Consider the following 13,798-nt stretch of genomic DNA (forward strand, 5'->3'; position numbering starts at 1 on the left):
TTTTTCTGTATTTTATTTAGAGACTGGGTTCATGGAGTTGCTAAGGGCCTCACTAAATTTCTGAGACTGGCTTTGAACTCCTAATCCTCCTGCCTCAGCCTCCCAAAATGCTGAGATTAAAGGTGTACAACACTGTGCCTGGCTCCTTTTTACTTTTTATTTTGAGACAGGGTCTTGGTAAGTTGCTTAGGGCTTTGCTCTATTGCTGAGGCTGGCCTTGAACTTTTGATCCTCCTGTTTCAGCCTCCTGAGTTGGAGATTATAGGCTTGCACCCCTCACACTCGACTAAATCAAAATTTTAAAAGGGCCATAGCTGGGAGTGGTGAGGTATGCCTGTAATCCGAGTAACATGGGAGCCTAAAGCAGGATTGCAAATTTGTTTTTTGTTTTTTTTTTTTTTTAAGAGAGAGGAAGGAGAGAGAGAGAGAGAGAGAGAGAGAGAGAGAGAGAGAGAATTTTAATATTTATTTTTTAGTTCTCGGCAGACACAACATCTTTGTTTTGCATGTGGTGCTGAGGATCGAACCCGGGCCGCACGCATGCCAACAGGCAATCAAGCTACCGCTTGAGCCACATCCCCAGTCCAGGATTGCAAATTTGAAGCTGGCCCGGGCAACTTAGTGAGGCCCTGTTTAAAAATAAAACAACAACAAAAAAGTCTGGGGAAGCTGTGTGTGGTGGTACACACCTGAAATCCCAGCAGCTTGGAAGGCAGGAGAATCATGAGTTCAAAGCCAGCCTCAGCAACTTAGCAAAAGGCGCTAAGCAAACTCAGTGAGATTCTGTCTTTAAATAAAATACAAAAAAGGGCTGAGGGATGTGGCTCAGTGGTTAAGTATCCCTGAGTTAAATCCCTAGTTCCCCTCCCAAAATAGAAAGAAAAATAAAAATTAAAACAGGCTGGAGATGCAGCTCAGTGGTAGAGTGCTTACGCAGCCATTTGTGAAGCCCTGCTTTGAAATAAAAAATAAACTCTGCTTTGAAATACAAAAAGGGCTTGGTGGTAGGGCACTTGTCTGGCATACACAATCCCCAATACTGCAAACAACAACCAAAACACTGACAGTAAACTAGATGAGCGAATAAGGAGGTTCTCAACAATGCCTCCAAATGTTTCTCTGGATATAACCAACATGGGAGACAGAATCCTCCAAGAACAGTTAGGTAATTAGTGGAAGAACATGCACCACCCTTCAAGGTCACTGTCAATCAGCTTGTGTCAATGAAAAAAGCTGACGAACCAGGCAGTATTTAACCTGAAGAAGACAAAACCTACAGGGTGACATCTTGGCTGTCTTCAACTACCTGCCAAGCTGAGACAGCTATAGGTCTAGATTAACAACCAAGAAAGACAGGCATGAAGGTGGATGCCTGAGATCCCAGAACTCAGAAGGCTGAGGCAGGAGTTTGAACCCAGCCCCAACAACTTAGTAGAACCCCATCTCAAAATAAAAAATAAAAAGCTATGGAGATATAACTCAGTTGTACAGCAACTATGGGTTCCATCCCCAGTATTGCAAAAAACAGCAGGTAGGTGCTGTGGGTGTGGCTCAGTGGTAGGTATTTGCCTAGCATGCAGATTCCATACCTGGTATTGCAATACAATATGGAAAACAACAACAGATTCAAGTTACAAAGCAGCAGATCGCAGCTCAAAAGGGAAAGAATCCCACCTGGAGAGGTTCAATGTGAAAAAGCCACCAGGAGAGTGTGACTCTCTACACTATCTGCAGGAGACATATTCAGTGACCTTCCTAATGACTCACACACTGGACAAATGTATACTAAGTGGGAGACAGACAGGAGACCCTTGTCTCTCCTTCTCTCTCCATACTCTACCCACCCACAGATCCCTGACAACATGTATGATGGTACTGATATGCACGTGTGCCAGCCAGTCTTTGTGCCTTGCCTTGTTGGTGCTATTGAGCAGGGTAAGAATGTCCCCTTTTTTCATGGTAACTTCGCGAGGACTCTTCTCCTGATAGTCATAGAGAGCCAAGACCAGCTCTTTGCCTGTCTCATCATCCATGGGAGCCACTTGTTGCTGAAAATACAAAGGAAGAACATATATATAATTAAAGGACACCCATGGCGTGTCCTCTAAGCAAACAACAGAATCCAGCTTTACCCCAAATTTACCGTGTACACATTTAAATATTGCTGACAGCCATAATATCTGCTGACAGTATTTGGCCCCAAAGCTTTTCCTGACCCCACCCTAACCCCCAGGGACCTGGAACTGAGACACACTTACCCGGCATGACTGAGCCTGCTCTCGCAGAGCCTGGATGCTGCTGCCATAGGCGCTGAGATCTGAAAGCAGTGCTTCGTGTTTCTTTAGTAGAGCCTGAAACCAGAATCTCACATGGAGCACCGGACACACAGCCCAACCCCTCCTCAGTGTCTCAACATGCCACCCTCCTGAAGCAGATTTTAGTCACACAAAGATGTGAGTCCCTCTTGCCCTGCACTCTCTCCCCGCTTTACTCATTTATTTTTGTGGTACTGGGAATTGAACCCAGAGGCGCTCTACCCCTGAGCTATATTCCCAGATCATTTAAAAAAAAAATTTTTTTTTAAGTTATTAATAGACCCTTTATTTTATTTATATGCAGTGCTGAGAATTGAACCCAGTGCCTCACACATGCCAGGCAAGTACTCTACCACTAAGCCACAACCCCAGCCCTTTTTATTTTGAATAAGGTCTAAGGTTGGCCTCAGACTTGTAATCCTCCTACCTCAGCTGCTCGAGTAACTGGGATGCCCAGCTTCTCCCCTTTAAAGATAAACATTTAATTTGGGGAAATATTAACTGTGACTTGCATTTAAGGCAAGCGTTCTACCAATTGAGCTATATCTCCAGCCCTTTCTACTCTGGTTTTACCCACTTAATTTTGTAGGATTTGAAATACACAAAGGCATAAAGAACAATATGCAAACAAATTTGTGATTCCACATCCCATTCTAAGAAAGAGGTCACCAGCCAGGCGAGGTGATGCACCCCTGTAAATCCAGCAGCTCAGGAGGCTGAGGTAGGAGGATCACAAGTTCAAGGCCAATCTCAGCAACTTAGTGAGATCCTGTCTCTAAATAATATAAAAAGGCTAGGAACCAGGTGCGGTGGTGCATGCCTGTAATCCCAGCGGCTCAGAAAACTAAGGCAAGAAGATCGCGAGTTCAAAGCCAGCCTCAGCAAAAGCAAGGCGCTAAGTTCAAAGCCAGCCTCAGCAAAAGCAAGGCACTAAGCAATTCACTGAAACTGTCTCTAAATAAAATACAAAATGGGGCTGGGGATGTGGCTCAGGGGTTAGGCATCCCTGGGTTCAATCCCCAGAACCAAACAAAAGGAAAAAGAAATCACCACAAAGTGGCTATGTATACTGCCCTTCCCTCTCCACATTTGGTGCTTTCTTATTCTCCACTGGTACTGAGGTTTTTATTTCAACAATAAAACTCATTCTAGTTTTCCAGAGGCCAGTGAGAAAAGAGGTAGGTATGGAGACTATATCTAGACCTTTATAAATTAAAAGCTATAGTAAAAAAAATATATATATATATATATTTTTTTCCAAACAATGTGTACACATGTTGATGTGTATATTGGTGTATTTGTGTGCTGGTGTTTGCCTGTGTTGGTATGTTTGCACATGTGTGCTGGTGTGCATGTTAGTGTTTGCATGTGTTGGTGTTTGCACATACACATTGGTGCATGCTGATGTATGTTGGTGTATGTGCACATGTGAGTTAGTATGTTGTTGTGTGTATTGGTATGAAAACAGGCATGTCTGCATATGGTGGTCAGAAGAACAGATCCAAAAACGGCAAACATTAATGGTTGAAGACAGGTTATAGGAAATGTCTTCTTCCTTTAGTTATGACTAAATTTCAATAATAAAAAGTAAAAGCCAGATTCCAAAACACCTTAAAAAATAACTGCCATGATGCTACACCTCCCCTACACAGTCATTTTCCTAATCTGCCTTCTTTCTCTGGCAGGTGTGACACCCCTGAGCTCGGGCTTACCTCAGCAGAGTCCTCATCCTTTCCGTAGTCAGTACTGCCCACAATGGGCTCCTTCTCCCGCATCCAGGACTCGGCCTCGTTGGCATCAGCAAAGTACTGCTGGGCCTGTAGCGAGTCCTCCAGGTCCTGCCTCCGCTGGGAGGCTTTGGCTTTCAGTGCCTCCCACTTCTGGTTCAGCTCGTTGAGCTTGGCCTTCACGTCTTCTGCCGCAAAATGGCCTGCAGAGCAGACAACAGAAAGTGTGCTGACACAGAATGACAAGAAGATTTCTGGTATGCTGTGAACACTACTTTCTCACAACGTTCTAGGGAGGTGTGCCCTGTCATAATTATATTTCTAATGAGGGGCTCAGCTTCTAGCCCTTGACTGCCTCCTCAAACCAAGACTATCTACATCACAAGAAGCAGATATCCCAAGGAGGCATAAGTGACATTAGCAAAACTAATAAAAACAGCAGCGCTCCACAGTTCTCAGTTATGAGACTTCTCCCTGCAAGAGCTTTCCCAGGCCCTATACACAGTTGAGCTCATTTATAGTTAACTGCTATATTGGGAGACGCTGTCATCCCCACTGCATCTCTGTCTTACAGATACGAAATTGAGGTTCGGCAAGGCCCAGTCAATGTCACATGGTTAGGAAGGAATGGAGATGTCAGACTCACCCCGCTGTCCAATCTGCTGTGTGCAGTCCATGCACTTAACCAATGGTTGAAAGGGGAGAGCAGAGCCAGGCCACACTCACTGCCCACAACCACTCACCTTCTTCCACCATGGCATTTCCCTTCTGGGTCACAGCTTTGATGCGGGGTTCATGTCCGGCAATTTCTGCTTGTAAAGCTTGATGTTTCTTTAACAGATTCTGGACTCCAATCAAATCCTTGCCTGAAAGCAGAAAGCACTCCCTTGTCATCTAGCCACAAAGAGAAAAAATCACCACTAAACTGTCACTCACAGCTCCTACCAGGGTTCCAGTGCAATAAAAGTGGTCTTGCTCCCTCTGGCATGTGTCTCCTTTATGCAACAATGGCACAACCCTATTGTAGCTTGAATCCCACCTGCTGGAGGAACACTGACCTCTGTTGGTAGAGGCAGCAATGGGTTCCTTCTCTCGAATCCAGGTCTCCTCATCTTCCACATCGCGGAAAAGCTGCTGCAAACGCAGAGAATCTGCCAACTTCTGCTTTCGGGCAATCATGGGTTCCTTAAGAGCCTCGTAGCGAGCTACAAGGGCTTCCTGCTTCTTTTTGATATTTTCAGCATCAAAATGGCCAGCATCCTGGAACTGACGGGCCTGAATGGTGATGCCATCAATTCGATCCTGGGAAGAGGAGAGCACAAAGCCTTGAAGCTTGAACTAATACTGCATGACTACACATAGAACGCTTCTAGGTTGACTTTATTACTTTGGGTATGGTTTTGTCACATATGAAGAAAAATCAAAATGGTTTTTTCCCATCAAGAGAATTTTTTCTGCCAATCCTCCCCTCACATTAGGCTTCCTGAAAGCTTTGAGGAAGTAACTTCACTTGAACGGCAGCACATGCATTCCCTAAGACACCAAAACATGTCCCTCCCTTCCAATGCTAGTCTCATCTTGAGATTCTTGCTATCCTTCCCTCTTGTCACTCCCCCATCTAAAGGCCCAATTCATACTCCACCTGGTGAGCAGCCACATCTGCCTCTAGCAGGGCGTGCTTCTTCTGGAGATTCTGGACATTGGTAAGGTCTTTGCCATAATCATCTGAAGCCAAGTGACCTTCTACTTCATACAGCCACAATTCAATGTCCTCCACATTGCGATTAAATTGCTGTTGCTGGTTAGCTTCACGAAGCTTTATTCCTGTCCAATGAGGCAAGTTTAACTGTCTATTGATTTACATGGTCCTTCCTCTAATACTGCTCATGAACCATGGTATGCTGGTGATGGAGTATGAGTCAGAATGTTAGTTACTGCTTCATTTCCACCTCCTAGAGGCTGAAGGGGAGGCTGCCTGGAATGCAGTCTAACACTACAAAGTAAGGGCGCTTGAGAATTATTAAATGCCCTTGGCTCAACATCAACCATGATTTTCAGTGATAAGGCCCAATTCATTCCTTTCTGGCTTCCCCAGCAACCAGTAATTCACCCACACTTACCAAATCACCAAAGCATCAAGGACCCAAGTAACTCCTGCACATGACATACTCTCTATGCCCAAAGTCATCTCCCCTCCTTCCCTGGGTGGTTTATATCCCTAGAACACTTAACTAGGAAAGACTGGTACTCTAAATGTTCCTGTCACCCTCAGGTACGAGATTCTTCTACCTTTCAGTTCTGTGGCCTCTAGCAGCTTCTTCCACAAACTAATGACTTCATTCATACGAGCTGCAACTTCATCTTTGGCATAGTGGTTGACATCTATCAGCTTTTGCCCAGCCTTCTCCAGGGCATCAATGCGACTCTGGTTTGCTGAGAGCTCAGCCTCAAAAGCCTGATGCTTCTGTACCTTTCCTTGCAGGTTGGATGGGTCCTGCCAATGGAAGAGAAGAGTCCTTTCTGAGATCCGAATATGCCAACTTACCCTGAGCTGCTGTTGTACTTGTCTTTAAGCAGGGGGAGGTTTGCATAAAACAGCTTGTGTTAAATAGTTCAGTTTGGGGAATTCCATTCTTTTTTTAGCCACACTGTTTTACCCAAGTACTAATGATTACTTTATAGGCTTCATCGGTGGCAGTTTTCATCTTCTCGTTGACCCAACTCTTAAGTTCATCGGAATCACGGAAAAACTGCTGCAAGTGGAAGGAATCAGCCAGCTGGGCCCTGCGGCGCATGGCTCGCTCATGGAGGGCATTACGACGGCTCAGCAGCTGAAAGACAGGCACTCCTGTGAATCTTCAGTTCAGATTCCCAAAAAGTTTGGGCTAGACTACAGAGACTGTCATTGAAAATACAACTGCATACAGCAAGCAAGAAGCACAAAAATCCGGAACTTACAGCATCTCGGCGAGTGGCCACATCCTCCATTGCGTAGTGGTTGTTCTGGATTAGCTTGGTTGCAAACTCATCCAGTGCCTAGGAAGGAAGATGAGAGTTGTCACTATGTGCACTGTTCCTCTACCTGGTTGGTCTCTAGAGAGGTCATGAAACACCCCCAACCTTAATGTGAGCCAAGGTTCACAGCTACAGTTGGTAACGACAACATTTTCCCATAACTTGTAAGGTTCTGCTTGATGTTTTTAGCCAGAGAGAATAAAACTGCTCATTCGAGTCTAGAGACACCAGCTATAGTGTGAGCACCCAACAGGTAGCACATAGAGGTTAACAGCTTTCCAATTCTTGCTTCTATAATGTGTTTTCAACAGAAAAAGTATGCATTACATTAACTCTGAACTAGTTTTAGTGAAAGGCAAATCTCAATTTGGAGACACACATCAAGTAAGTAATTTCCTTCTATAAAGTCTGAACAAGATTTTTCAAGTAAGTGATTTCCTTCTATAAAGTCCTGAACAAGATGGCATTTTTCAGATTTTAAGCACCTCAAGAATCCCTTGTACGTAGCTCCTTCATTAAATTGGCTCAGAATCCTTTTAGGAAAAGAGGGGACTCCTGCTTACTCTATGGGTTATGTTGACAATAAGAAGTCTTACTGTGATCTTTTCCTCCTGTGCACTAAGGGACTTCTCAAAGTCCTCATGCTTCTTGAGAAGCGCCTCGACACTATCCAAGGAGTCTCCCAAGTCCTCATTCAACAGGAATGCCTTGCAGAAAGAAATCAGAGTTAGAATCATGTCCCATTCTTTGATCTTCTATGACTCGAAAGTGAAGGATATTTTGGCCAAAATGCAAAAAGGAAAAGAGTGACCCTATGCCTATGAAACCTCTGGGGTCTCTTCTGGAAAGTCTAAAGTCCTTTCAGATTCACCTAAAATCAATCCAGTGAGGCTCAGGGTGTAGCTCAGTGCTAGAGCGCTTGCCTAGCACAGACATGCAAGGCTCAGTTCAATCCCCAGCACCAAAAGCAAAAAAATAAAATAAAATAAAAATAAAACTCAAGTCAGCAACACTGACATTCTTGTTCTATATTCTATTGAAATTTTTTTCAAACAATGTTGCCGCTGCTCTTAGATTTGGATTACACAAAATACTAATTCTAAGAACAAGAATTAATACTAATTACTAATTAGTGTAATACTAATTACTAATACTAATTACGTCCAGTGGCACATGCCTCTAATTCCAGCAACTTGGGAGGCTGAGGCAGGAGGATCACAAGTTCAAAGGCAGCCTTAGCAACTTAGCAAGTTCCTAGGTAACTTAGTGAGACCAAATAAAAGGGTAACAAAAGAAAAGCAAAAAACGGGCTGGGGATATAGCTCAGTTGGTAGAGTGCTTGCCTTGCATGCACAAGGTCCTGGGTTCAAACCCCAGCACCACAAAGAAAAAAGAGAAAAGCAAAAACAAGGTGCTAGGGTTGTGGCTCAGCAGTAGAGCACCTGCCCAGCACGTGTGAGGCCCTGGGTTCGATCTTTCAGCACCACATAAAAATAAATAAATAAAATAAGGGTATTAACAACTACAACTAAAAAATAAATGAAAGAAAGAAAGAAAAGCAAAAACAAAACAAACCCTCTCCTTTTCAGTAGAAAGTTTTTTATCCCAGTAATCTTAAAAAAATGAGGGCCTTTTCCAAGTGCCCTTCTGTCTCAGCAGGGAGGGATGCTGGCAGAGCCAACAGAAGCCTACTCAGGCCCCTGCCAGCTCTGCTTGAATCAGAGCTGAAATGCCACTGAGTTCCTCAAACAAACTAAGCAAACCACAAGAGAATTGGTCAGCATAGCCCTCATTCCTCCCCGGCTTATAAGGCTTCTGCTCCAGTTACCTCCTGCTTGCTCATCCAGTTGTCCACCTGCTCAGTGTCACGGTAGAAGAGCTGCAGGTCCATGCATTGCTCATACTGCTGTCTGCGAAGCTCCCACAGCTCCAGCAGGGTGGCTCTCTCATCTGAGAGGATGGTCAGCTGGGGGGACAGGAAGCAAGGTCAGCTTTATGCTTTCTGGTCAGCCATAGACTGGGGATTCTAGTACTCATTCTAACCTTCAGGCTCTTTTCTGATTTGCAGAAGGTGAGGAGTTAGTTACATGCACTTGTACGTATAACCCTTGCCTTAGAAACATATAAATAAATATTGAGTGCTATGTATATGTATATTAAATATAAGAGGGATGGCCCTATTCTGATTAACCTGGAATTAATTTATTGTCACATTATTACAAATGATTTTAGGTAAAAATGCCAAGAAGACTGGTAGGTGGAAGCGAAAAGGCTCCATCTGAAAGAAAGGCCCTCTAAATGGTGGAGGAACTCTCAGCTGAGAAATGTCAATTGAGTTTATGCTTCCTAAAATCTGTTCAGTTCATGAATGCTCTAGTTTCATATTATAAACACCTGTTTCCTCTTTGCTCTAACTACAGAAACAGGACTAGCTCTCTCAAAGTCCCTTATAAGTAAGAAACACATCAAATAGGTCCCAAAGAGAAACTGTCCTTGGGACCAATCAGCGTACTGTACATGTACATACACTTTTTTAAATCTCTGAAGGGAAAAACTGCTACTTTGCAGGCAGAAGCATGGGCCGTATTCTTATTCATGATGGTGAATGTCACATCTGGACATTGAGGCCTTGGGAGCCTGGCTTCCTCTTCATGAGCTTCTTTGCCCTTGCCCCTCTCTTACCTTCTCCCGTACTTCGTCTGAGGCGTAGTGACCAGCAGCTAGCAGGGCCTGACCTGATTCCTCTGCAGACTTAAAGCTGTCTTCATGAGCATCGATTTCACCCTGTAGAGAAAAGGGCATTTTATTCCCAGCAACTTGCAAAAGAAAAATAAGTTACTGCATTTCAAACAATCATTCCAAATCAGACTACCACATATAATATCAGTCTGGATCACCAAACATAAAAGCACCACTGACTGAGAAGTCCTTTCCACTGGCTCTGCAAGGCCCCTCTGTCATGCATCAGGTTTCCACTGGACTCTGTGTCTTCCCTGTGCCAAGTGGATTTGTTTACTATGATTTTCTAGTACCTCATAGGGTGAATCCCTTCCCACCCCTACCATGTTCTTCAAAATTACCTCAATTGCTAAACCATCTGATGGCACACTCCTGTAATCCCAGGGACTGGGGAGGCTGATCAGGAGTATCACAAGTTCAAACCTCAGCAACTTAGTGAGACTTAAAATAAAAAGGGCTGAGGATGTAGCTTGGTGGAGGAGTGCCTCTGTGTTCAATCCTCAGTACAAAAACAAATAAAATAATTATCTCAGCTATTTTTGAACTTTTTTCCCCCACATAGCTTATTTATTTTCATAGCTTATTTGTTCCACATACACACACACACTCACACACTCCCCTATTGAACATTTTTTTTTAATATTTTTTTAGTTGTTGATGGACCTTTATTTTATTTGCGTATTTATATGTGGTGCTGGGAATTGAACCCAGTGCCTCACACATACGAGGCAAACATTCTACCGCTAAGCTACAACTCCAGCCCCACCTGTTGGGGACTTTTGACTGTAATTTCATTGAGTGCCCATGTCCTGTGAAGAATTTATAAGAGGATCATTCTATCCATGCCCTGGGCAAGTAATTCTACCTAGTCAGTTCTTCCTTAGGGTCTGGGGATGTAGTTTACTAGTACAGCAGTTGCCTAGCATGTGAGAGGCCCTGGGTTCTATCCCCAGTATGGGACATGAGTTAAGTACCCACCCTTCCTTATGTACAGCTGGATGTGATGGTGCATACCTATAATCCTTGCTACTCAGGTGGCTGAGGCAGGAAAACTGAAAGTTCTAGCCAGTCTGAGCAATTAAGTAAGACCCTAATTCAAAATAAAATACAGCCTTTTCCTGGCTTCATGGTCCTCTGGGCCCTATCTCACCCGCTCTCCCAGTCAGTGCTGCAGCTTTCACAGCGCTTTCCTTGCGCCTGTGTGAATCCACCCAACTCCACAGGCAGACCTGTAGGGCTTCCAGCCCATGGCACCCAGCCCTTTCCTTCCTGATACAGTGGGCAGTGTGTGGCACCAGCACCATGCTCTTTTACTCCTTTTTTTAAGTCCTTTGTGGTAAAGGATGTGATTGTGGAGCTCAAGAATGATCTGAGCATCCATGGAATCCTCCATTCTGTGGATCAGTATCTCAACATTAAACTGACATCAATGTTACAAACCCTGGGAGATATCCTCACGTTATCAGTGAAAAATTGCTTCATCCAGAGATCAGTGGTCCATTATGTGCAGTTGCCAGCAGATAAGCTGGACGTACAGTTGCTACAGGATGCAGCAAGGATGAAGCCCTGCGAAGCAGTGATACCCACTGCTCCTTTCCCCCTCCCTTTCCTATTGGTTACTCCATAACCTCATGTCCCCCCAATACTTGAGGTTTTTTTTTTTTTTTTAAATTATGATGGATTTGGGGCTAGAGTTGTGGCTCAGTGGTAGAGTGCTCGCCTAGCACGCATGATGCACCAGGTTTGATCCTCAGCACCACATAAAAATAAAATACAGGCATTGTGTCCATCTATAACTAAAATATATATATATTAAAAAAATAGTGATAGATTTTTTTTTCTTGAAGGGATTTAGTGGATGAGAGAAATAGCAAGGAGTAGCTCTCCTCTGTTGAGAAGGGAAAGATAAATGGGCCGGGGAACTGTAAAGCCTTCCCTGTCCCCAGCACCTTTTCTTTCTCACTCCTTCCCCAACGATAGTGGGAGAGTTTTCTAGGTCCCACCAGGGCAGCATAACATTTTGGGGAAGGAAGGAATCTGTCCCACATCAAATAAAATTTCTGATGCAAATTTGAAAAAAAAAAAAAGGGCTAGGAGAGACATAGCTCAGTGGTAATGCACTTCCCTGGTATGCTCAAGGCCCTAGGTTCCATCCCCAGCATTTTCTCTCTTACACACATACAAAACCTACTCATTTTTCTTTTAATGTCTTTCAGCACAGTTTTATAGCTTTCTTTCCAAATGTCCTGCATACTCTTTTTATAAGATTTATACTCATTATTACTTAGAAAACCTACTCCCCTTTTTGAGGTAAAGCATACTAAGATCTTGTATGAAAGGGTCAGATTGTAGCTCAATGGAAGAGCACTTGCCTAGCATGTGTAATGCACTGTATTCAATCCTCAGCACCACATAAATAAAGATATCGTATCCATATACAACTGAAAAAAAAAATTTAGGAAAAAAAATATGTAAGTAGTTTTCCATGGAACATACTTTGGGGAAAACACCAGAATAAGAAATTTAGATTTATTCAAATCAACTACGAAATTCATTTTTTAAGATGGCACAGATGGATATGCAAAATAGTGGCACCTCTACCATGCCAAAGTTCACCTCTTTGCTTTTATGGGTCATAGTTTACCCTGCACTAAAGCAGGTAGAGCAGGTCTCCAGAGCTAAAACCAACAAGGCTTACAACAAAAGCCACCAGTGAATATGTCCCAATAATATCAACTCATAGGCTTCTCAGTGATGTACTGACATGTTATCTGTTAATGTCTTCACTTCTGGAAGATCCTGCTCTTACCTTGTGCTCTTGGTGCCTATCCAGCAGGGCCTCAGCTCCGGCCACATCATTGGCAAGCTCATCTGCATTGATGAGAGCTTTCATCTCAGTCACCCAGCTGGTGAGGTCACGAAAGTCAGCAAGGAAGCGCTGAAGCCTTAGGGAAGCCAAAGATATGTCATTAAATCCCTCTAATGGAGGCCCTAGAGTGGAAGATGGCCTCCCTAATGCTCTGAATTCTACATTCCCACATGCCTAACCATACAAACTCTAATCCTGGGAAATAGAATATTCTCTCAATCTATTCTGAAAGGAAAACAAGAGAAGGCTGAAATCAATCCTTTGAAACAGCTTCTATCACTATAATGCCTCAATCTTGTCTCACATTTTGCTTATTTGTCTTTGAGATAGGTATGTTGCCCAGGCTGGTCAATGTCCCACATTTTAACTGTCTTATTCCCAGGGACACCCTCAGGTGAGTAAGAAGCATTCTTTTATTCTTTTCGAATACTTGATTTACTCAATTTTTATAACAGGATATTTCACATGATACTCAGATGGCTAAGGGGATATTTCCATTTCTATAAGCCACAATGAAGTGAGAGAGGATGGAAGAATTCATGAAGTTATAAACACTAAATATATCCTACACTTTATCAGTTGCTAGACTCCAAACAAATATAAGTGAGAAAAATGATGTGCATTTTCTTAGTAGGTATTACCTGGCAGGATCTATAAAACTTTCATACACAGAACCCACCTTTCACTCTGCCCTCCCCTCCTCTGTATAATAGAGTCGAATGATCTTGGCTGTTAAGCATTGGCAGATTATTTTCACCTGTATGAATCATTGAGCCGTGCATGTCTCTCTGCTGCCAGGGTGCGGATCTGTTCCCAGTTTGTAATAAGCTCCTCTCGCTTCACTTGGATCTGGGTGGCGCTCAGTGGGTGGGACTGCTGCAGGCGATCAGCCTCAGCACACAGGGCCTTGACCTAGAAACACACTCTATTAGAAACACTCTCCCGACCCTTGTAACATTTATAGAATCAGCTGTTTTCAAAACCAACCTTGTCCTCTAGAGCAGCAAGATCTCTCTCCAGACCCTCATGCTTCCGAAGCAGAGCCTGAACACTTGCCAGGTCTCGGCCAAAATCATCAGAGGCCATTAACTGCTCCTTTTCCTTGATCCAACTGATTGTCTCATCCACATCCC

General features: G+C 43.6%; 1 protein-coding gene across 14 annotated transcripts in view; it reads right to left on the reverse strand.

Annotated features, from left to right (window-relative positions):
* Sptan1 (spectrin alpha, non-erythrocytic 1) overlaps positions 1 to 13,798 on the reverse strand; it is a 71,592-nt gene that overhangs the window by 35,021 nt on the left and 22,773 nt on the right. For all 14 annotated transcript variants that reach the window (XM_048812938.1, XM_048812937.1, XM_048812942.1 and 11 more), the window contains 15 exons: positions 13,653 to 13,797; positions 13,423 to 13,577; positions 12,606 to 12,741; positions 9,740 to 9,841; positions 8,886 to 9,023; positions 7,654 to 7,764; positions 7,001 to 7,078; positions 6,718 to 6,873; positions 6,332 to 6,536; positions 5,685 to 5,866; positions 5,101 to 5,344; positions 4,786 to 4,908; positions 4,028 to 4,245; positions 2,259 to 2,351; positions 1,914 to 2,048 (listed from right to left, as the gene is read on the reverse strand). In XM_048812938.1, the coding sequence (XP_048668895.1) occupies positions 1,914 to 2,048; positions 2,259 to 2,351; positions 4,028 to 4,245; positions 4,786 to 4,908; positions 5,101 to 5,344; positions 5,685 to 5,866; positions 6,332 to 6,536; positions 6,718 to 6,873; positions 7,001 to 7,078; positions 7,654 to 7,764; positions 8,886 to 9,023; positions 9,740 to 9,841; positions 12,606 to 12,741; positions 13,423 to 13,577; positions 13,653 to 13,797 (2,221 nt within the window). The remainder of the gene's footprint in view (positions 1 to 1,913; positions 2,049 to 2,258; positions 2,352 to 4,027; positions 4,246 to 4,785; positions 4,909 to 5,100; positions 5,345 to 5,684; positions 5,867 to 6,331; positions 6,537 to 6,717; positions 6,874 to 7,000; positions 7,079 to 7,653; positions 7,765 to 8,885; positions 9,024 to 9,739; positions 9,842 to 12,605; positions 12,742 to 13,422; positions 13,578 to 13,652; position 13,798) is intronic.

This window comes from Marmota marmota, unplaced genomic scaffold (assembly GCF_001458135.2).
Source record: "Marmota marmota marmota unplaced genomic scaffold, marMar, whole genome shotgun sequence".
Classification (NCBI taxonomy): domain Eukaryota; kingdom Metazoa; phylum Chordata; class Mammalia; order Rodentia; family Sciuridae; genus Marmota; species Marmota marmota.